The sequence below is a fragment of the Acomys russatus genome, chromosome 1, assembly GCF_903995435.1.
Source record: "Acomys russatus chromosome 1, mAcoRus1.1, whole genome shotgun sequence".
In the NCBI taxonomy this organism is placed as follows: Eukaryota; Metazoa; Chordata; class Mammalia; order Rodentia; family Muridae; genus Acomys; species Acomys russatus.
This window is the reverse complement of record NC_067137.1, coordinates 70030985-70055409: the sequence shown is the minus strand read 5'-3', so window position 1 is coordinate 70055409 and position 24425 is coordinate 70030985. Positions and strand designations below refer to the sequence as shown.

Sequence of the window (24425 nt, the reverse complement as noted above, 5' to 3'; positions counted from 1 at the left end):
TAAACCAGTTATATCTTGAAATTATCATTCTAAGTGATCCCACCCTGAGTAACTGAGACTAAAGGCTAAAGACTAAAGGCCATACTTGGCCTGAAACTTTGTAATTGCTAAATATTATTTGAAAAATACTTAAAAATAGTAATAACATTATTATTGTTGTTGTTGTTAGAGGCTCATGTGTGTCAGGCTGACCTCAAGTTTCCTATGTAGATGAAAATGACCTTCAACCCTTCTTGGTCTTCCTGCCTCTGTCTCCTCAATGCTGGGGTCACAGGTGTGTGTTAGCACACTCAGTTTGAAAAGTAATAAAGAAGTTAAACCACATGTAACTAAATGGAAAACCAAAGTCTATTCTCTCTCTCTGTGCGTGCGCACGTGTGTGTATGTGTGTGTGTGTGTATGTTTCGGGACAGGATCTTGCTGGATAGCCCTGGCTGGCCTGGAACTCACAGAGATCTGCCTGACTCTGACCTCTCAAGTGCTAGGATTTAAGGTGTGTGTTACCATACCAAGCTAAATATATACACATATATGCATACGTATATATTTATACATATGTAGGTATATATTTTGGTTTTTGAGGCAGGGTCTTGCTGTGAATCCATGCTGGCCTTGGAATTTATGTTGATCTTCCTGATTGCCTTTCGAGTTTTGGCATTAAAAGTGTGTATCACCATACCCAGCTATATATGTGTTTCTAATTTTAATTTTCCTTCACAATTTTTCCCCCCGAGACAGGGTTTCTCTGTGAAGCTTTGGCTGTCCTGGATTTGTTTTGTACACTAGGCTGTCCTTGGACTCACAGTGATCTACCTGTTTCTGCCTCCCAGAGTGCTGGAAATACAGGCGTGCACCACCATGCCTGGCTCTCCTTCACAAAAATTTTTTTTTTCGGGTGAGAGACATGACAATAGCAACATATGATTTTATTTTATAAGGAAATTTCAGTTTCCATCTATGCTCACTATGGTTAATTTTGTTACCTGTCATTATAATATCTATGATTATAAATCCTCAAGTCTCATTTAGACTGTCACAAAGCACATTTAAAATGGCTGGAAAGAAAGGACCATTTTGGAATGTGGTGGCAGCTGTGCCCTGTGTCTGCGCAGTGGGGGTGGGGGGACAGACCTGTAAACACAGCCATGGTAAACAAATGCCTGTGTGCCATTCTCTCTGTGTGCTCCAATGGTCTTCTTTAAGGACTGCTCCCTACCTCAAGAGCTGGTGCTATGCAATGCCACTGACTATCCACTACCATTAGGCATTGTCCTTCACAAAATTTTAAATTTAAATGTTATTATTTGTGGGCTGGAGAGATGGCTCAGCGGTTAAGGGCACTGACTGCTTTTCCAGAGGTCATGAGTTCAATTCCCAGCAACCACATGGTGGCTCACAACCATCCACAATATGATCTGGTGCCCTCTTCTGGCATGCAGGTGTACATTTAAAAAAATGTTATTATTTGTGTGTGTGTGTGTGTGTGTGTGTGTGTGTGTGTGTGTGTGTGTGTGTATGTGTTTGTGTATGTGGGTGTTTGGATGCCATAGTGTGTGTTTGCAATTTTCAGAAGTGTGGGTCTTGGGAATGAGCTCAGGTCAGCAGGCTTGTGCCACAGTGCTTTTACTGCTGAGATGCCTCGTAAGCTCTTTAAACTTAAATTTTCACTCAGTGCTGTGTGTTGGATCTCTTTCCAGGATCACACATATAACGTGCTTCATTTCTATATGGCTTTATTAGAATTCCATTATATGGTCTGGAGAGATGGCTCAGAGGTTAAGCACACTGGGAGTGCTGTTCTTCCAGAGGTCCTGAGTTCAATTCTCAGCAACCACATGGTGGCTCACAACCATCTATAATGAGATCTGGTGCCCTCTTCTAGTGGGCAGGTACACATGGAGGCAACACATTGTATGCATAATAAATCTTTAAATTTTTATTGTATATACACATTGATAGTAAGTTTCCATTTTTAATTAGTTCCTGATTGAGTGTCTTGAATATTGTGCTAAAATGTTATTACCTTTTTAAATGCTTTCCTTTCTGCATTTTCTTTTTAAAGCGCGGCCCCCAGATGCCTTTGATCTTTCTCTATGTGGTTGACACTTGCATAGAAGATGAAGATTTACAAGCTCTGAAGGAATCCATGCAGATGTCACTGAGTCTTTTGCCACCTACAGCTTTGGTTGGACTGATTACTTTTGGGAGAATGGTGCAGGTCCATGAGCTTGGATGTGAAGGCATTTCAAAAAGCTATGTCTTCAGAGGAACAAAGGATCTGTCTGCCAAACAGCTGCAGGTGAGGAAGAACAGGAGTGTTCTGTACTATATATATTAGTACTTTCTAGATGCATGTATTTTTAAAAAAAATATGATGAATCAATTTTATTATAATTGCATTATGGCAAGGCTCTAACTTTAGTGTTGTCATCAGTTTTGTTTCTTGTACAATTTATCTGTTGTACAAATTGAAGACTTTCTACTTTTTATAGTGTGCCTTGGATATCTCTCCATGACCCCACATATAACCTGTTTCATTTCTGTGGTGGCTTTATTAGAGTTTCATTCTATGTACTTACTTGGTTTCACTGTGTACGTTGTTTAGATAGTGACTGTGTGTGCAAGTGCATGTGGAGGCCTTAGGACAACCTGAGGCATTGTTATTCATTAGGTACCCTCTAGTTTTTTCTTTTGTTTATTTTTTGAGACAGATTCTCTTACTGGCCTGGAGCCTGATGATTAGGCTAGGCTGGCCGCTTCAAGCCTCAGGCATCCACCCACCAGCCTCTACCACTCGAGTAGTGGATTAGAGGTTTGTACCACTACACCAAGATTTTGTTTGTTTGTTTGTTTGTTTTTGAGACAGGGTTTCTCTTATAGTCCTGGCTGTCTTGGACTCACTTTGTAGACCAAACTGGCCTCAAACTCACAGAGATCTGCCCGCCTCTGCCTCCCCAGTGCTGGGATTAAAGGGATGCGCCACCACACCCAGCCTACACCCAGACTTAAAAAAAATTTTAATTTATTATAATTTATTCAGATTAAATTCTGAATGTTATCCCCCTTGCTTGTATCTTCCTGTTCCCAGCCTCCCTCCCTCTTCTGCCCTAGTCCCCTCCGCTAGACCTCTGACAGAAGAGGACCTCCTCCCCCACCATATAACCACAGCCTATCAGGTCTCATCCAGATAGCCTGCTTCCTCTTCCTCTGTGTGCTGCCAGGCCTCCCCATGAAGGGGAAGTGGTCAAATCCGAGGCCCCAGAGTTCATGTCAGAGGCGGTCTCTGCTCTCCCACAGCCGTGGAGAATGTGCTGTCCATTGGCTGGATCTGAACAGGGTGTCTAGGTGTACTGCACGCATTGTCTTTGGTTGGTGCATCAGTTTGTGCAGAGTCCTCTGGGTCCAGATCCACCAGCCTTGATGGTCTCCTTGTGGGGCTCCTGAACTCTCTGGGTCCTTCTATCCCCCCATTGTTCTATACCACACTCAGTGCTCCACTCAGTCTCCAGCAGTGAGTCCCAATATCTGCCCTGATTCCCTGCTGGGTGGAGTCTCTCAGAGGACATCTATGTTGGGCTAATATCCACTTATATATACCATGCATGTCTTTCAGGGTCTGGGTTACCTCACTCAGGATGATCATTTCTAGTTCCATCCATTTGCCTGCAAATTTCAATATTTCCTTGTTTTCAGTAGCTGAGTAGTATTCCATGGTGTAAATGTACTTCCCTACATCCAACAAAAGGCTAATATCCAAATTATATAAAGAACTCAAGAAATTAAACACCACCAAACCAAATAATTCATTTGAAAAATGGGGTACAGATCTAAACAGAGAATTCTCAACAGAATGGCTGAGAAACACTTAATGCTGAACATCCTTAGTCATCAGGAAAATGCAAATCAAAATGACTCTTAGATTCCATCTTACATCCATCAGAGGGTCTAAGATAAAAAACTCAAGTGATAGTACATGCTGGTGAGGATGTGGAGAAAGGGGAACAGTTCTCCAATCCTGGTGGGAATGCAAACTTGTGCAACCACTTTGGAAATCCATCTGGCGCTTTTTCAGAAAATTGGGAATAGGGCTAACTCAAGACCCAGCTATTTCACTCCTTGGCATATACCCTAAAGGTGCTCTACCATACAACCAGGACATTTTTGCTCAACTATGTTCATAGCAGCTTTATTCGTAATAGCCAGAATCTGGAAATAACCCAGATATCCCTCAACAGAAGAATGGATAAAGAAACTGTGGTACATTCACACCCAGACTGGATTGAACCAGTTCTTCTTGCTTTTGAGGCAAACACTCTACTGACTACAGCCCAAGACTATCTACTTTTAATTGTATCTTTAAAATTTGAAGTGACAGCCTGGTGGTGGTGGCGCATGCCTTTAATCCCAGAACTTGGAAGGCAGAAGCAGGTGAATCATTGTGAGTTCAAGGCCAGGCTGGTCTACAAAGTGAGTCCAGGACAGCCAAGGATACACAGAGAAACCCTGTCTCAAAAAACCAGCAAATGTGGTGTCAAGAACAGGCAAATGATAGTCAATACAAGAAAAGTATTCTTTTCATAAAACATTTTTATCTTCTTTCTGTGTGCAGCTGGCTAAAAAGAATCTGGCCTTTCTGCACAGTCTGCGGATCCCATTTTAAAGTCTTCTAGCTGGTTAATCAGGGATTTTTCTTTTTTAGGATTTTTCTTTATGATCATATTCAATATAGTATAAACCCTTAGAAGGTTTTATAGTAAAGTCTGGATTAAAATCCTATGTTATTTACCAGTTATGTAACCTCGGACAAATTTTATTATTGTCTTTGTGTTTTTTTCTCCCACCTTTAAAAAATTACATTTTTAAATTTTTTGTCTGTCTGTCCAACTCCTGTGTGTATATGCTACTATGCACAAGTTGAGATCAAAGGACAGCTTGTGGGACTTGCTTCTCTTCTCCATGTGGCATCCAATCCCTGGGAACTGAGCTTAGGTTGTCATGTTTGACAGCAAGCACCTTTACCTGCCCAGGCGTCTCTTTCCCCTTTTTGAAATAGTGTCTTTTTATATATCCCAGGTTGGCTTTGAACCTTTAGTTCTCTTGTCTCAGCCTTCTGAGTAGTCCATGCAGCAGTGTGCCTAGTAATTTTCATTATTATGTTTTGTGGGAATAGTGTTTCTGAAGAGTTTAGCTGAGGATTTGGTGCATAGTGAGAAGTTGTTGCCTCTGATGACAGTACAGGAATGCTGCAGGACCAGGTCAGTCAGATATGTAGACTTCCTGGTTGTTAAATACTTTTGCTATCATACTTTGTGACTAAGCGTTTCTAGATTAAGAAAATTGGAGTAAAGTAACATTTTTATGTCTAGTGAAGGATTATGCACATGTATGAAACTAAAAACAAAACTGGTAGTTTGGTAAGGCATTTAGCTTGAAAATCATGAATATATATTTCCAATGTGATTCTATGCACTGCTTTTTGTTGTTGTTATTATTATTATTATATTTGTTATTATTATTTTGTTTTTCGAGACAGGGTTTCACTGTGTAGCCTTGGCTGTCCTGGACTCACTTTGCAGACCAGGCTGGCCACAAACTCACAGCAATTTGCCTGCCTCTTCCTTCCAAGTGCTGGGATTCAAGGCGTGGGCCACTACACCCAGCTATGTACTGTTTTTTTTTTTTTAATATTTTTTATTTAAAAAAGTGTGTGTGTCTGTGAGTGTTCGTATGTATATGAGCACAGGTGTTTGCAGAGGCAGAAGAGAGTGTTGCATTCCCTAGAACTGGGGTTGTAAGTGCTTGGGTGGCAACACAGGTGCTGGATTAATCCCTGTTCTTCTGCAAAAGTTGCAAGGCTCTTAACTGCTGAGCCATCTCTGGTCCTGTGTGTGCTTCTTTGTTATGCTGCAGTTACAAGTTTATGCTGCTTTATTATATAACTTCATGCCTTTCTTCTTATGGTTTTACACTACTTTATTAGATAATTTTATTTCTTTCTTCTGGATTTTAACTACCATGAGAGCAGAAAATATTTTTTAAACCACTATATTCTTGCTATAAAGTAGGTATTTAAGATAACAGTTGCTGAAAGTGATGAATGCATTTAAGCTAAGAAGAAAGACATTTCAGTTGATCGTTAATGTGTTTTGACTGCATTCAATAAGAAGTAGTTCTAAGTTAACATCCTTTTCACTCCATTGTACCTAGTACTCTGCTCTCTTCTGGTGAATTGCTACTGAGGGAGTCCAGTCTCCACAGCTAGATTGTTTGCCTTCTGGGGAAAGAGACCTTATGCTTATTTTGTATTTCTAATTTGTAGCACCGGCAACATTAAGAAGTTGATAAATATTGTAGAAGTAAATAAACTGATGTCACTGACATCATCTCTTTACAGGAAATGCTGGGACTCGCTAAAGTACCTGTTACTCAAGCCACACGTGGTCCTCAGGTACAGCAGCCACCTCCTTCCAATAGGTAATTAATATAGCAAACAAATTCTATAATTCAAGCAGGCACTTGAAACAGATCATGCCCTCTTCTTGAACAAAGGCATTAGGCGATACTGTAATATTTAGTGTTGTTAGGGATATAAGTAGATCACAGTAGTATATAGTTATTAAAAACAAACTATAGCTTTTTGAGGCGCTTTCTTTTTTTCTGAAATGATTCATCTTTTATTATGATGTTAGGAGTTTAATTTTGATATGTTTTCATTTCTAAGTTCATAAAGTCTTTATGTGGTTTGAGGGCAACTATGCAAAAATCAGGCTTCAAAAGCTTTCAACTTTGTCTTTACTGGTAGCTTTTTCTTTAACCTTTTAACCAGAGGTGCTATTACTAAAATTAAGTTGATTGATGTATCTTCTAATTATTTTGGTAATATTAGAACTTGAAAATAAATTGATAGCTGGTAGCAGCGCAGCAATATTATTGAGAGTGATAAACAGATTGTAACACGTGGCCTAATAATAGCAGCCCCTTTTTGTCTGGGGACATAGTCTTATGTAGCCAGGTAGGACTTAGACTCAGTATACAGCTGGTAATGACTTGGGTCTCTTGCTCCTCCTTTTTAGTGCTGGGATTACAGGCATGTACCACCATGCCTGACTCATTCCTGTCTCCTTCCTCTTCTTGTCTCCTCTCTTCTCTGTGCCCCCTAGAGCATATTTGTGTGTGTTGTTGGGGATCCAGCCTAGGGTCTCATACCTGCTAGCTTAGACCTCTACTGACTGAGCTACATCACCAGTAGCGATCTGTTTTCAAAGACGTACTCAGTGCATTCTGCTGCACATAGAAAACTGTGAGCTGTTGGTTTGCTGTGTATCAGATATTTTTCTTTTTTCTTTTTTTTAACTTTTAAAATATCACAGTTGTAAATGGCTTTTTTCTTACTGTTGTTTTGCAGATTTTTACAGCCAGTACAGAAAATAGACATGAATCTTACAGATCTTCTGGGAGAACTTCAGCGAGACCCATGGCCTGTACCACAAGGAAAGAGACCCTTGCGCTCCTCAGGAGTGGCACTCTCTATAGCTGTAGGACTACTTGAGGTAGTAATGATGACAATTTAATTTTGAAATGTAAGAGTCTGGGTGTTTGTGTGCAGAATAGGAAAGATGTGAGCAAATCACCTTGGTGATGGTTGCTATGAGTGTTCTTTTATTTTTCTGTCTTTGTTTCTTTTTATCTTTTTCTTCTTCCTCGATCCACCTTCATCGTTGTCACCCCTTTCTTCTGTTTTCCTGCTTAGTTCAGTTAGTGCTGAGCTTGAACTGACTACAGTTCTCTTTAGACTTCTCCGTGTAGGGCTCTTGCAGTGCACCAACATGCGTAGGTCTTCTCTCAGTAATCTAATCAGTGTACAGTACTTTTGCTTTTAAAGATCCACACTTCAGGTGACTCTGTAGCAGAAACTAGCTGTATGGCCTATCAATTCAATTTTGACACTACTTCCTAGAAATAGCATTAGTTCTCACAGGTTCAGGGCTGAGTTCCACGGACCCGCTGTTCACTTCAGACAACAGCACAAGTAGTAGACTGTCACCTGTATGTCCATCTGCGAGTTGGGTATTTCTTCAGGTCTGATTAATTTGCTATAGTGGCTGGCTCAGGGACCTTAGGGAAAGCCTTTACTTATGTATCACTTACAAAGAGAGTTACGGTAGCCAGACCCTGATAGAAGCAATGTACATAGTTGAGGTATGAGACAGGGCATATCCTCTCTACACACTACACTCTAGGAAGCAGCATGGGTTCAGCTATCCAGAAACTCCCAAATCCACTTAATATGATTTTTAAAAAGGGATTTATTCTTACTATTTTAAATTATGTCTGTGTGTGTGCATGCCAGTACAGGTGCCCTCAGAGGCCAGGGCCAGAGCTGGTGTTAGGGGTGTCTGTGAGCCACCTCATGGATATGCTGGAAATCAAACTTTATTTTTCTAGTAAGCCATCTCTCCAGCTCCTGATTTTTTAAAAGATTTATCTGTTTTTATTTTGTACATGTGAGTGTTTTGCCTGCATGCATGTCTGTGCATCACATGCATACCTGGTTGCCCATGGGGGTCAGAAGAAAGCATTGGTTCCTCTGGAGCTAGAGTTACAGATGGTCGTGAACTGCTTGCCGTGTGGATGCTGCGAGCCAAGCTTGGATCTTCTGCAAGAACAGCAAATGCTGTTGTCACTGAGTCATTTCTCCATTGCCTCCACAGCCCCTGATTGTTTATGGAAGCTTCACAATAGAGGGGTGATTGAATCACTGGTTGTTGGTGTTCAACTTGTAGTCTTTCTTTATTCTTGAAATCTATTAGTAGGACGATTGTAGTAGCTAATTTATTCTAGAACCTGGTAGGTCAATGTGTTTTTGTTTGTTTTTTTCTTTTTTCCTATAATGCTTTTTTGAATTATACTTATTATTCCCTCCCTCTCTTTCCCATCCCCCACCCCCCCCCCCCCCCCCCAACTAAGGAATGCTGAGAGTGGGAAAAAATAGTCTTTCCCCAGGAAGAGCAGACTAATTGGTCTAGTTAATGAAACACCATGACTAAATGCAACTTGGGAAGTAAGGGTTTATTTCACTCATAGTCCATATAACAGTTCATCATCAAAAGCAGTGAGGGCAGGAACCCAAGCAGGGCAGGAACCTGGAGGCAGGAGCTGATGCAGAGTCCATGGAGGCTTGTTTCTCATGGCTTGCTCAGCCTGCTACAGAAACCAGGACCACCAGCCCAGGGGTGGCCCCAGCCACAATGGACCAGACCCTTCCTCATTAACCACTAATTAAGAAATTTTCCTACAAGCTTTCCTACAGCTAGATCTTACAGAGGCAATTCTTAGTTGAGGCTCCCTTCTCTCTGATAACTTTAGCTTGTGTCAAGTTGACATAAAACTAGCCAGCACAGTTACCATGTCTGGCTCTTTTATTTATTTTTTTAAATAGAAAAGTTTATTTTGTCCTATTACTCCAGAGGGAGAGTCCATAGAGGCTGGGAGGAATGGCAGCAGGCAGCCAGAGCAGGAAACAGAGATCATATATTCAGTCACAAGCAGAGAGTGAACTGGTAGTGGGACCAAGTATGAGCTTCCAAAGATACATTTTTCCAGCAAGGCTGCACCTCCACATAGCTTCCTCAAACAGCATACCAGCTGCAGAGCAAGTTTTCAAATGCCTGAGCCCGTGGGGCCATTTCTAATTGAAACCATCACAAACGGTTTACTGTATTTCATCTTGACTTAATTGTAATACATCATATACATCTAGAAATTCATCCATTTCTTTTAGATCTCCCAGTTTTGTAGAATAGAGGTTTCTAAGAGGTCCTAAAGACTTCATGAATTACATTGGTATCTATTGTAATATATTTTCCTTTTTTTTTTTGGTATTTTGAGACAGGGTTTCTCAGTGTGTAGCTCTGGCTATCCTGGACTATGTAGACCAGGCTGTCCTCAAACTCAGATCCATCTGCCTTTGCCTCCTGAGTTCTGGGATTAAAGGCATGCACCACCACCGCCTGGCATAATATATTTTTCTGAGTGATGGCTCAGTGGTTAAGACACTGACTGCTCTTCCAGAGGTCCTAAGTTCAATTCCCAGAAACCACATGGTGGCTCACAACAATCTATAAAGTGATCTGATGCCCTGTTCTGGCATGCAGGTGTATATGCAGATAGAGCACTCACTCATATACATAAAAATAAATATTTAAAAAATTATAGTATAATTACATCATTTTCCCCTCTACCCCTTCCAAAACCTCTCATATATCCCCTAGTTTTCTTCCAAAGTCAACCCTTTGTGTGTGTGTGTGTGTGTGTGTGTGTGTATGTATATGTTTTCAGAGCTGAACATGGGTTATTGGAGAACCAATTAGCATGCTCTTCCTGGGTTAGACTGTTTTTCTCACTGTCAACATTCCTTAGCTGCCTGTAGTTCTTTGTGTGTGGTTGAGGCCTTATGGGCTTTCCCCTTTCCCTGTCAGCATGTCTGTTGCTGTCATGCTTGTTCAGGACGTGTTTAGTCAGCTGTGTTGATGAGACATGGTGTAGCTTCTCTGATATTTCTAGGAGACACAATCTCACAGCAGATCCTTTGGCTTGTAAGGTCTTTCTGCTCCTTCCTCCACAGTGAACCCTGAGTCTTAGGTGCAGGAGTTGTGTTGTAGACAAGTCAGTTGGGACTGGACTCTATAACACTCAGCATTTTGCCTGGCTATGGTTTTATATAATGGTCTCTGTTGCAAGGAGAAGTTTCCTTGAAGAAGGGTGAGAACCACACTTACCTAGCTAGGCTCAGTACACTTACCTGGCTAGATCCTGGAGGAGGATGTCTTTTTTTTTTCTTATTTAATTTTGTGTGTGTGTGTGTGTGTGTGTGTGTGTGCACGCACGCATGCGCGTGTGTAAGGGGGGACAGTAAGAGGGAGGGAAGCATGGAGAGAGTCCATGTGTACCATGTCATGCAGCAGCCCTTGGAGGACAGAAGAGGGTGCAGATACTCTGGAACTAGAGTTGTAGGCAGTTGTGAGCTGCCACGTGGGTGTTGGGAATTGAATCCAGGTCTTCTGCAAAGGCAGCCAGTGCTCTTAACTGCTGAGGCATTTCTCCAGCCCCTCTTTTTGCTTTTCCTTTTTCAAATAATTTTGCTCTGTTGCTCAGGCAAGGAGACATACACTGTACTTGCCTCGTCTTCCTCAGCGGTCGGGATTATAGGCACATGCCACTATATCACCTCTTCCCTTCACCTTTCTAAAGTTTCATTTTAATTTAATTAATCACATAATTTTCTCCTTACCTTTCCTTCCTCTAAACTATTCCTCTAAACTTTGCTCTCTTTTAAATTCGTGGCCTTATTTTTCATTAGTTGTTTATATATATATATATATGTATCTTTACACACATATCTATATTTCTAAATACATCCTGCTCAGTCTATATAATGTTACTTGTATGTACGTTTTCTGAGCTCCAGTTACATACAAATTGAATCTTCATTGCTTGTTTTCCATTGCAACTTCTTTATTTCATTTTGAGTCTCTTACTGCCCTTCAGTGAGCTTTCATTTGAATTTGGTAGTTCTGGGCCGGTATGCTAGCTTCCTTCTTTTTTTTTCCACTTACTTTACCTCCCAGTTGTCCCTGCTTTATGTGAAGGTTTTCAGTGAATGTAAGAGACAGACCACAGCAGTTTAATGCTTTTATAATTTGTTCAGTAAGAAATTTGAAGTATGGGTTACTTATTTTCTACTCTTATGCAAGTGTTCTTGTTCTTCATTGTTAATTTGTCTTTACATGACATTACTTTAGATAAGCAGAAGGAAAAAACAATTAAGACAGGGTCTCTCTATGTAGCTCTGGTTGTTCATGAACGCATACAAATCCAGCTGCTTCTGCCTCCAAAGTGCTGGGAATATTTTTGTTTATTAAACTAATTTTAAGAAAGTTACAGCTATTTGGAGTCAAGGAGCCATGCAATGGGAGAACTGGCCTGGAGCAAGAGTAAGGTTTGGTCACGTCCAAATCCTAAAACTCTTGTCCTGAGACTGGCAGGAATAGACTGAGCCCTCCTTGCCCTGGCCCTTCCTGTCCTTGCCTACGTAGCCTTATGACCCCCTCTGTTACTCTTGAGGTGGTCATATAGCCTGATGGCCAGGTTACAGGTTAAACTTCATCCTATAAGGTCGTGTCCAGCAGGCACCTGGAATTCCTCTTCATGCAAATAAGGCATTCCCAGCACCTTGGCCCTACCGATTTATACTCACACCTGAGAGTGTTTTCATCATGTCTGCAGTCTCCATAACCCCTGCCTCCTGATTCCTTTCCTAAGGATCCACTGGCTGTAGGTGCCTGCTCACTGTGCTGGGAAGAGTGGGGTTAAGTAGAGCTCCAAAGGTATAGGTACACTTTGTAAAGACTTTGAAACAGAATGTAAGGTTGCATACAAATAAAAAACAAAGGCAGAATTTTTTTTCTCAGTGCTTTTTATTTTTTTAATCTCCCAGGTGCTGGGATTTCAAGTGTGATCTCATTACTCTTGGCATAGATTTTTTTAATTGCCAAAATTTATATTATTTATAATTTGAAAGTATAATTTGTTTTGTTGGTTTTTTTTTTTTTTTTTTTTGAGATAGGGTCTCTGTAGCCCAGGTTGGCCTAAAGTCATGTAGGCCTGGTTGGCTTTGAACTAACAATCCTCCTGCCTCAGCCTTTAAAGTGCTGGAATTACATATGAGCCACTTCTCATAGCATTAAGACAGTGCTGTTTTTAAGTCCTCACATAATACTAAGTATAGAGTGAAGCACCTTGCGAATGGCATGTAGAGGGAAAGACACTGCCCTTGTCATTGTGCTCTTCCTGCTTGATGTCAGAGCACCCTTCCTGTCTCGGAGGTCAAGGACCCCTTTAGTGTTACTTTAGATGGCCCTGTTTCTCTGGCTTGTCCTCAGTTGTGTGTGGTACTGGAGTTCACTCTGGGCCTTGAGATTGCTGGAAGAGTGCTTCCCTTTGAACTTTGCTTATAGCTTTGTTTCCCTCTTTTTAAAGGGTTACCCTTTTCCTATTTCACAGGTATCATGTGATGAATGGAAAGTAGATTGGAGTATTCAACCCATCAGCTTCAACTAGAAATAAAAATAATGCTTATTATGTTTTATACTTATTTTATTTTTTAAAATATTAAAAAATTTTTATATATACATTTATATTATTACACATATATACAATAAAGTACCTACAGCAAGAAGAACCAGAAACAATCGGGAATTATATTAATATTCCATTCATAGTGTTTTGGCTATTTGTATTTGGCAGCCTTGAAGAAAACATCTTTCTTATCTTGGTTTGTCTAAAATTCTGAATGTAAATCAATATCTATCATATCTTTTCATTATCAACTTAAAACATCTATCGAGACCTTAACGCCTAAACAACTAAGCTTAATTGTAAAACTAAACTATCTGGTCTTCAACCCCATCAGAGACTTGAGAAGGAATAAAATTAATTACCTGAGTATACAGGGAGTACAGGTTAGAAGTTTCTCAAATGAGAAGATGACAGAGACAGTTTGCTGACTGAGCAGTCACCCAAAACTTTCTATAACATTGGAGCATCATCTTCAGTCTTCTGGCCCAATATATCTATCTGACAGACATATTTGTGAGGGAGGAACTGTTGAGGATTTGTTTACATAGTAAAAATGGCTGTCTTACCAAAAGCAATCTACAGATTCAATGCAATTCCCATCAAAATACCTACACAATTCTTTACCAACCCTGAGAGATCAATTCTCAACTTCATATGGAGAAACCAAAAAACCAGATTAGCTATAACAATCTTAAAACAATAAAAGATCTTCTGGAGGAGTCTCCATCCCAGATCTCAAGCTGTACTACTTATTTTATTCTTAAACACAGGTTCTCATAGCCAAGGCTGTGCTCAAACTTGCCATGAAGCCAAAGTTGACTTTGAACTTCTGCCACTTCCCAAGTGCTGGGATTACAGGCATGAAGAACAGGTCTGGTTTTATGTGGTTCCGAGGCTTTGTGAATACGAGACAAGCATTCTAGCAACTGTGATGCTCCCCAATTCCCTGCCATATTAAAAATTTGAAATACAGAAAACTAGGATAAAACTCAGAAGACTTTTCTGTTACCTGCTCTTCCACTATAAAGCAGGAAATGTAACCTTGTTTATAGAGTGTAAGTTTAAAGATTGCTTTAAAGCAGTACTGTTTAGGATTTAAAAAGGAATCTGCCCAAATGTCTTGTTTTTAGCATTTAATTCCTTCTTATCAAGTACATGTTGCTTTCTAGGAACAGCACATTAAAATGCAATATCAGAAATGTGCATACTGGCTTCTTGTTATCCTTTACACTTTTCAATGAGTTCCTTTTCTCCAATAGTGTACTTTCCCCAACACTGGTGCTCGGATCATGATGTTCATTGGTGGCCCTGCTACCCAGGGGCCTGGCATGGTGGTTGGAGATGAGTTAAAGACACCTATAAGATCCTGGCATGACATTGAAAAGGACAATGCCAAATATGTTAAAAAGGGGACTAAGGTAATTTTTAAAGTTCATGTTTTCTTGTGAGTTGTTTTCTGTTTTTTTGTTTTTTCAAGACAGGGTTTCTCTGTGTAGCCCTGGCTAGCTGTCCTGGACTAGCGTTGTAGACCAGGCTGGCCTTAAACTGGGATTAAAGGTGTGCATTACCACTGCCCAGCTATGAATTGTTTTCTATTTGTGTAACGTCACATTTTTGGGGAGTGTTTTGTGAAAGTATCTGATGATAATTCTTGAATCTTAGTATTGTTTTTGCTTGTTGATGCCCTTGCTGTCATTAGTATTTTTTAGCTCAGGATTTCAGTTTAATTTTGCTGTACTGTTTGATAGTTTTTGGTAGTCGCTGTTAATATTTTTAGGAGTAATTCATGTCATAATTTTTGACACTGAGTGCTTTTTGTCTACTAATTAGTTTCTTTTTGAGCTTGGAAATTTTATTTTATTTTTAAAGCTGTGAAAAAATTTTTTATTTTTATCTTTGGTTTTATTTTATTTTTTCTTTTCAGATGTGTTTGTTACTTGACTGTGGATTTAGCTAGGACAAAGAGTTCTGTTTTGTTCCCTTATGTTTATTTTGAAGAGAATGTTTTGTATACAACTAGTTTTACTTCACTTAGGGACACATCTTAAAGTAATGGCTTTTAAATCAAAGAATGTTACAGTATCAGACTTTATTTATTTACCTATTTAGTTTATAGACAATCTTTCTTTATAGTGCAAGCCATTGTCCTCCTGCTGGGACTCTAGATGCTGGTCATGTCTGGTGGAAGTCAGATTTCTAGAAGTCATTTTTTCAGTTTTATAACACTATCGGAAATTAAATGAGACTAGCTCATATGTAAATTTGATGAATTTTTTTTTACATTATTTTGATTTGTTAATGCTAAAAAGATTTATAGGATGGTTAGGTTATATATTTGATTTAATTAAAATCTTTTGTAGCATTTTGAAGCGTTGGCTAATCGAGCTGCTACGACTGGGCATGTTATTGATATCTACGCATGTGCATTAGACCAGACAGGTCTGCTGGAGATGAAGTGCTGCCCTAACCTCACTGGGTATGTATGTGCATGTCTAAGAATGACTGCTTCCAAATACGAGGCAACACCGACAGCTTAGGAGATGTAAAACTCTGTCTTACAGCTTTATGGCAACATTTGCTGACAGCTTTGCTGTGTCTTCTTTGGAGAGCTTGTTACATTTTTTTTCTGAAAAGCAGGATTATAAAGGCACAAGTTATTTTGAAAAAGTTTATTTGAAAAAGTTAATTTATAACTATTGAGATGTAATATGAATGAATTAATAAAATAAAAAAAGAAAAAGTTACTTAATTGTTTTAGTAGTGTATTAAGATAGCATACCATGAAATTTATCCATTTAAATATGTGATAAGGTCTTAGTATGTTCACAAGTTATGTGACCATTATTGTGATTGACTTTAGAACGCTTGCCTGACCGTGGAGAGACTCTGCCTGTTTCCTGTCAATCTCCATTCCTCTCTCTTTTCACACCCCATCCCCCTGCCCAGCATTACTACTTGCCACTTCTGGTTGATTCAAATAAGTGGAGTAATAGTTTTGTCATTGATTTCTTTTAAAAAGTGTTTATATGTATGAATGATTTGCCTACATGCATATAGTGCTTACATGCACTATGCGCATGCCTGGTATCCAAGGAGGTTAGAGCAGCGAGTTGGATCCCTTGGAACTGGAAATACAGATGTCTTTGAGCCACTTTGTGGGTGCTTGGAACTGAACTGGGGTCCTCTGCAAGAGAAACAAATGCGCTTACCATTGAGCCATCTTTCCAGCCCCCCTGGACTTCTTTTATTCAGCTTGCTTTTAAGTTTATGTACATTTAGGATGCTGCATGAGTCTTTCTTTCTCTTTTTGTTTTTTTGAGCCTTAGCTGTCCTGTACTCACTTTGTAGACCAGGCTGGCCTTGAACTCACAGTGAGAGTATTTCTTTTAATTGCTGAATAAAAGTGAAGTAGAGGTTCAGCTTCATTCACTAGATAAATACTATGGCAATGTAAACAACTAGGGGCTCAGTAGGGAAGGTAGAATAGCAGGTAAAGGCCATGGTCAGTTGTGCCAAACATTGCAGATACGAAATAATGCAGGGTAGAGATTAAGCAATTCAGCATTGGAAAAGTCATTGAAAACCTTACTAAAAACAATGAAAGGTCACCTAGAGTGAGTTAGAAAGACAACAGAAAGTGAGACTTGGAAGCAGCTGATATGGACAAGAGCTTCTTAGGTCTTAACTTGTACATATAACTTGGGTTTCTTGTTAGGACCACACTTTGAGAAGTAGTATAGACAACTGTGGCAGGTACTTACTTTGGAAAGGAGCAGTCTGTAAAGAATTATCAAGTATATTATAGTGTGAATAAACTTAGAGGATGTGTATGAAAGGAGAAAATGTGGGCTGGGTAGACAGCTCAGTGGGTCACTGACAGCTCTGATGGCATGCCCCGAGTTGATGTGTGGCCCACATGGTGGAAGGAGATAACTGATATCTGAAGGTTGTTCTTACACCTTCACATGAGCAGTGTGCCGTGTGCACACCCATACGCACAAAGTGAATATGTATACTACAGTTATTAACAGAAATAACATTAAGAACATTTGATTTGTGGAATGTCTTTACTATTTGTTCATAGTCTAAGTAATTATTTTTTTCTAGTATCACACTAGCCCAGTTAATTGTGCTGCATATGTTGTGTTTGCCTTTTTCTGTGCAGAGGGTACATGGTGATGGGTGATTCTTTCAACACTTCCTTATTCAAGCAAACTTTTCAAAGAGTCTTCACCAAAGATGTACATGGACAGTTTAAAATGGGCTTTGGTGGCACATTAGAAATAAAGGTAAGAATCCAGATGTGACATGTATGATATATTTATCAAGTGAGTACCTTAGCCAAATTCAGATATGATTTAAACATTGTGCTTATTTTGGAACCTTGAGTTAGAGATTTTTGTTTCCTAGAAAGAGGTGTTGTCATTAAATGCACATGAGTCTAAGATTAAAGGCACGCACCAGCATGCCCATCATATGTTAGATTTATATAATGGTGGAAATTATCTAATTAGAGGAAATTATTTTTTAGTTTTGTGGTTAGTGTTGGTTTTACAATTACATCATAAATTTCAGATTTTGACTCAAAATACTTGGAAGGCTTTGTGCGAATTACATGTATATTCCAAAACCATTGATTGTGAATTTTCATTAAATATTTCTTTCTGACATTTTATTGAATGCTTACTGTGTAGCCAGCATGATGGTAGGAAATTGTAGAGATGTGAATAGATTTCTAAGGTCTTGTTATAGGGTAACTTTGCTTTGAGAGAGAGTGAACTAATGTATATGGTTGAGTGAAGTACCAGTAGAAAACAAAGATAAGCCGGGCAGTGATGGCGTACGACTATAGTCCCAGCACTCGGAGGCAGATCTTTGTGAGTTCGAGGCCAGCCTGGTCTACAAAGAGAGTCCAGGACAGCCCAGGTTGTTACACAGAGAAACCCTGTCTCAAAAATCCAAAAAAAGAAAAGAAAACAGTGCTGTAGTAACTGTAGAAGGGAATGGAGAGCTGGCATGGTGGCTCATGCTTTTAATCCCAGTGCTCGGGTGGCAGGGGAGGGTGGTTTTCTGAGTTCTGGGCCTGCTTGGTCTACAAGGTGAGTTCCAGGATAGCCAGGGCTACACAGAGAAATCCTGTCTTGAAACAAAACAAAAAGAAAAAGAAGAAAAAGAAAAAAATAAAAGAGAGAGAGAAAAGTGAGTATATCCAGGACACCTTTTATCCCACGGGAGCGCTGCTTATAGTTTTTTTTTTCCCCCCAGAAAGATAAAAGGAAAATGAATTTTATTGGAGTCCAGTGTGAGGAGGGAGGTGAGCAGTGATATGAAATGCTCGAGAAGAATGCCTTCTGAGAGTGGATGGCTTGTGTTGAAATAAAAGAATCATAGTATTAATTATGTGAGATGCTTATAGATTGGAGATACATATATTTGTCATTTGTAGGTTAAGGAAGAACCACATTTCACTGTGTAATCTGGCTGGCTTGGAACTTGCTATGTATGCCAGGTTGGCCTCAAATTCATAGAGATGCACCTGACTCTGCCTCCTAGTATTAAAATTCATAGCATATGCCACAATGTCTAGCAAAGTAGCTTTTTTATTTTTTATTTTTAGTGCTGTGAACTGAACCTAAGGGCCTTTTCAGTGCTAAGTTTGTGCTCTGTCACTGAACTACCAACCACCCTTTTCTAATTTTCTAGTTGCAAGACAATATGATAGCTTAAATTTGAGCTTAAATAGCTCATAACTGCCTGAAATGTTAGTTTACAGTCATCTGATGCCCTGTTCATACCTCCATGGGCACTAGGTACGTATTTGGTGTATAGATTATCTATGCAAACAAAACACTCCCACACATAAAAAAAATGACTTAAAAGAAAGAGAGATCAGTCTTGAAGACAGAATTCTGTGGAGAAACAATAGATTAAGCTTAGGGTTTTGATGCATGCAGTTTTTGAATTTGGGCATGGCGTGACTTTGAAATCAGGGTCAGATTCTCCAACAGAGACCTCCTATTCCTGGTGGAAATAGGAGATGAGAGTTAAGTAAGAGCTTAATGGTTAATTATTTTTAATGTTAGCATATTTTTTCTTTTTTTAAAAGAATTATTTATTTATTTCATGTATATTGAGTGCTCTATTTGCATGTATACCTGCGTACCAGAAGAGGGCATCAGATCACATGAATGGTTGTGAGCCACCATATGGGTGCTGGGAATTGAACTCAGGATCTCTGGAAGAGCAGACAGTGCTCTTAACTGCTGAGTCATCTCTCCAACTCCAATCTTAGCATATTTTCATTGCCTTGTTTTTGAGATAGGATTTTTCTATGTAGCCCTGGCTGTCCTGAAACTTGCTATGTAGACTAGACTGGCCTCAACCTGACATAGATCTGCCTGCTTTTGGCTCAAGATGCTGGAACTAAAGGTGTCTCCCACCACACTTGGCCCTTAATGTACTTTTGAATCTTAAATATGGACGAACGTCTTATATTTTATTTTATTTATTTTTAATATTTTTAAAAAATTTTTATTAATTTATTCTTGTTACATCTCAATGTTTATCCCATCCCTTGTATCCTCCGATTCTTCCCTCCCTCCCATTTTCCCCTTATTCCCCTCCCCTATGACTGTTCCCCAGGGGGATTTCTTCCCCCTGTATATGCTTATAGGGTATCAAGTCTCTTCTTGGTATCCTGCTATCCTTCCTCTGAGTGCCACCAGGCCTCCCCTTCCAGGGGACATGGTCAAATATGAGGCACCAGAGTTCGTGTGAAAGTCCTACCCCACTCTTCACTCAACTGTGGAGAATGTTCTGCCCATTGGCTAGATCTGGGTAGGGGTTTAAAGTTTACCGCCTGTATTGTCCTTGGCTGGTGCCTTAGTTTGAGCGGGACCCCTGGACCCAAATCTGCCTATCATAATGTTCTACTTGTAGGTTTCTAGGACCCTCTGGATCCTTCTACTTTGCTATTCTCCCATGCTTCTCTCATCTAGAGTCCCAATAGGATGTTCTCCCCTCTGTCCCAGTTTCCTGGTAAGTGAAGGCTTTTGTGGGACATGCCCCTTGGGCTAGTATGCAGATATAAGTGAGTATATACCATTTGAGTCTTTCTGCTTCTGGGTTAACTTACTCATTATGATCATTTCTAGCTCAATCCATTTATCCACAAATTTCGGGAATTCCTTGTTTTTAATAGCTGAGTAGTATTCCATAGTGTATATGTGCTACAGTTTCTTTATCCATTCTTCTACTGAGGGACACTTAGGCTGTTTCCATGATCTGGCTATTATGAATAAGGCTGCTATGAACATGGTTGAGCAAATGTTCTTGTTGTGTGCTGGAGCATCTTCTGGGTATATTCCAAGGAGTGGAATAGCTGAGTCTTGAGGAAGCCCTATTCCCAGTTTTCTGAGATAGCACCGGATAGATTTCCAAAGTGGCTGTACTAGTTTGCATTCCCACCAGCAATGAAGGAGTGTTCCTCTCTCCCCACATCCTCGCCAGCATGTGGTGTCGCTTGAGTTTTTGATCTTAACCATTCTGATGGGTGTAAGATGGAATCTCAGAGTTGTTTTGATTTGTATTTCCCTGATGACTAAGGAGGTTGAGCATTTCTTTAAGTGTTTCTCAGCCATTTGATATTCCTCTGTAGAGAATTTTTTGTTTAGTTCCAAGCCCCATTTCTCAATTGGGTTATTTGGTTTGGTGGTGTTTAATTTCTTGAGTTCTTTTTATATTTTGGATATTAGACGTTTGTCAGATGTAGGGTTGGTGAAGATCTTTTCCCAGTTTGCAGGCTGTCGCTTTGTTCTCTTAACAGTGTCTCCTGCCTTACAGAAGCTTCTCAGCCTCATGAGGTCCCATTTATTAATTGTTGACATTAAGGCCTGGGCTGTTGGTGTTCTGTTCAGGAAGTTGTCTCCTGTGCCAATATGTTCCAGGCTCTTCCCCACTTTTTCTTCTAACTGATTTAGTGTCTCTGGTTTTATGTTGAGGTCTTTGATCCACTTGGATTTGAGTTTTGTGCAAGGTGACAAATATGGGTCCAGTTGCATTTTTTACACATAGACCTCCAGTTAGACTAACACCATTTGTTGAAGATGCTATCCTTTTTCCATTGAATGGATTTAGCTTCTTTGTCAAAGATCAAATGACCATATGTGTGTGGATTCATATCTGGGTCTTCGATTCGATTCCACTGATCAACCAGCCTGTTACTGTGTCAGTACCATGCTGTTTTAATTACTATTGCTTTATAGTACAGTTTGAGATCAGGTATGGAGATTCCTCCGGAGGATCTTTTATTGTACAAGATTGTTTTAGCTATTCTGAGTTTTCTGTTTTTCCAAACGAAGTTGAGAATTGAACTTTCAATGTCTTTAAAAAATTGTGTAGGTATTTTGATAGGGATTGCATTGAATCTGTAGATTGCTTTTGGTAGGATGGCCATTTTTACTATGTTAATTCTCCCAATCCATGAGCAAGGAAGGTCATTCCATCTTCTCATGTCATCCTCAATCTCTTTCTTCAGAGTTTTGAAATTTTTTTCAAACAAGTCCTTCACTTGCTTCGTTATTTTATATTGCTTGTGGCTAATGTGAAGGGTGTGGTTTTCCTAATTGCTTCCTCTGCAAGCTTGTCATTTGTGTATAGGAAGGCTACAGACTTTTTTGTGTTAATTTTGTATCCAGCCAATTTGCTGAAGGTGTTTATCAGCTGTAGGAGTTCTCCGGTGGAATTTTGAGGGTCACTTATGTACACTATCATATCATCTGCAAATAGGGATAATTTGACTTCCTCCTTTCCCATTTGGATACCCTTGATCTCCTTTTGTTGTCTTATTGCTTTGGCTAGAGCTTCGAGTACTATATTGAAGAGGTATGGAGAGAGTGGGCAGCCTTGCCTTGTTCCTGATTTTAGAGGAATTTCCTTGAGTATCTCACCATTTACTTTGATTTTGGCTATTGGCTTGCTGTATATAGCCTTTATTATGTTGAGGAAAGTGCCTTGTATCCCCGATCTCTCTAAAACTTTAAACATGAATGGGTGTTGGATTTTATCAAATGCTTTCTCTGCATCTAAAGAGATGATCATGTGGTTTTTTATTTTCATTTTGTTTATATGGTGGATTACATTGATGGATTTCCATATATTAAACCATCCCTGCATGCCTGGAATGAAGCCTACTTGGTCATGATGAATGATATCTTTGATGTGTTCTTGTATTCGTTTTGCAAGTATTTTATTTAGTATTTTTGCATCGATGTTCATAAGAGAAATTGGTCTGAAATTCTCTTTGTTGAGTCTTTGTGAGGTTTAGGTATCAATGTGACTATGGCCTCATAGAATGAATTTGGTAATGTTCCATCCATTTCTATCTTTTGGAGTAGCTTGAAGAGTATCGGTATTAGCTCGCTCTTGAAGGTCTGGTAGAATTCTGACCTGAAACCATCTGGCCCTGGGCCTTTTTTGGTTGGGAGACTATCAATGATTGCTTCTATTTCTGTAGGGGAAATGGGCCTATGTAGCTTATCTGTTCTTTACTCAACTTTGGCAAGTGAAATTGATCAAGAAAATCGTCCATTTCCCTTAGATTTTCAAATTTTGTGGCATATATGCCTTCAAAGTAGGATCTTATGATTCTTTGTATTTCTTCAATGTCTGTTGTTATGTCTCCCTTTTCATTTCTGATTTTGTTGATTTCAATACTGCCTCTCTGCCTTTTAGTTAGTTTGGCTAACGGTCTGTCTATCTTGTTGATTTTCTCAAAGAACCAGCTCTTGGTTTTGTTGATTCTTTGGACTGTTTTCTTAGTTTCTAATTTGTTAATTTCAGCCCTGAGTTTGATTATTTCCAGACGTCTACTCCTTTTGGGTGTTTCTGCTTCTTTTTTTCTAGGGCTTCCAGTTGTGTTGTTAAGATGCTTATGTGTGATGTTTCCAATTTCTTTTTAAAGGCACTTAGTGCTATGATTTTTCCTCTTAGCACTGCTTTCAATGTGTCCCACAAATTTGGGTATGTTGTTCCTTCATTTTCATTGAATTTCAGAAACTCCTTGATTTCTTTCTTTATTTCTTCCTTGACCCAGGTGTCATTTAGCAGAGAGTTGTTTAGTTTCCACATGCATGTAGGCTTTCTGTTATTTCTGTTGTTGTTGAATTGCAGCCTAAGACCATGGTGATCTGATAGGATACAAGGTATTATTTCAATCCTCTTGTATCTGTTGAGGCCTGCTTTGTGACCTTAGATGTGATCAATTTTGGAGAAGGTTCCATGGGGTGCAGAGAAGAAGGTATATTCTTTCTTGTTTGGGTGAAAGGTTCTATAGATACTTGATAGATCCATTTGACCCATGGCATTGGTTAATGATGTTATTTCTCGGCTTAGTTTCTGTTTCAATGACTTATCTTTCAGTGAGAGTGGGGTGTTGAAGTCTCCCACTATTATTGTGTGGGGATCGATGTGTGGTTTAAGCTTTTTTAGGAGATCTTTTACAAATGTGGGTGCCCTTGTATCGGGAGCATAGATGTTCAGAATTATGATGTCATCTTGGTTGACTTTACCTTTGATGAGTATGAAGTGTCCTTCCTCATCCCTTTTGATTAATTTTGGTTGAAAATCTGTTTTGTTCGATACTAAAATGGCTACACCTGCTTGTTTCTTGTGACCATTTGCCTGGAATATTTTTTTCAATGTTTTACCCTGAGGTAATGCCTATCGTTATGGGTGAGATGTGTTTCTTGAATGCAGAAGAATGTTGGATCTTGGTTATGTACCCATTCAGTTAGTCTGTGTCTTTTTATTGGAGAATTGAGACCATTGACGTTGAGAGATATTAATGACCAGTGACTGTTAAGAGTCTTAATTTTGATGTTGGTTCCAGTCGAGCGTTTGTGTAGTTGTGTTTTTGCCATGGTATAGTTATCTATTTCCTGAGTAGTTTTGGATATAGGTTGACACTTTGGGATGGAGTTTTCCTTCTAGTACCTTCTGTAAAGCTGGATTTGTGGATAGGTACTGTTTGAATTTGTTTTTGTCATGGAATATTTTGTTTTCTCCATCAATGGTTATTGATAGTTTTGCTGGGTAAAGTAGTCTGGCCTGGCATCTGTGGTCTCTTAGGGTTTGCAGGATCTCTGTCCAGGCCCTTCTGGCTTTTATGGTCTCTGCTGAGAAGTCAGGTGTAATTCTGATAGGTTTACCATTAAATGTTATTTGGCCCTTTTCCCTTGCCGCTTTTAATATTTTTTCTTTATTCTCTATGTTTTTGTTTTGATTATTAT

General features: G+C 39.4%; 1 protein-coding gene across 1 annotated transcript in view; it reads left to right on the top strand.

The window, feature by feature from the left end:
- Sec23a (SEC23 homolog A, COPII coat complex component) overlaps nucleotides 1–24425 on the top strand; it is a 65465-nt gene that overhangs the window by 8196 nt on the left and 32844 nt on the right. The window contains exons 5-10 of the mRNA XM_051146544.1: nucleotides 2063–2299; nucleotides 6395–6474; nucleotides 7406–7550; nucleotides 14397–14555; nucleotides 15498–15613; nucleotides 17303–17426. Of these exons, the coding sequence (XP_051002501.1) occupies nucleotides 2063–2299; nucleotides 6395–6474; nucleotides 7406–7550; nucleotides 14397–14555; nucleotides 15498–15613; nucleotides 17303–17426 (861 nt within the window). The remainder of the gene's footprint in view (nucleotides 1–2062; nucleotides 2300–6394; nucleotides 6475–7405; nucleotides 7551–14396; nucleotides 14556–15497; nucleotides 15614–17302; nucleotides 17427–24425) is intronic.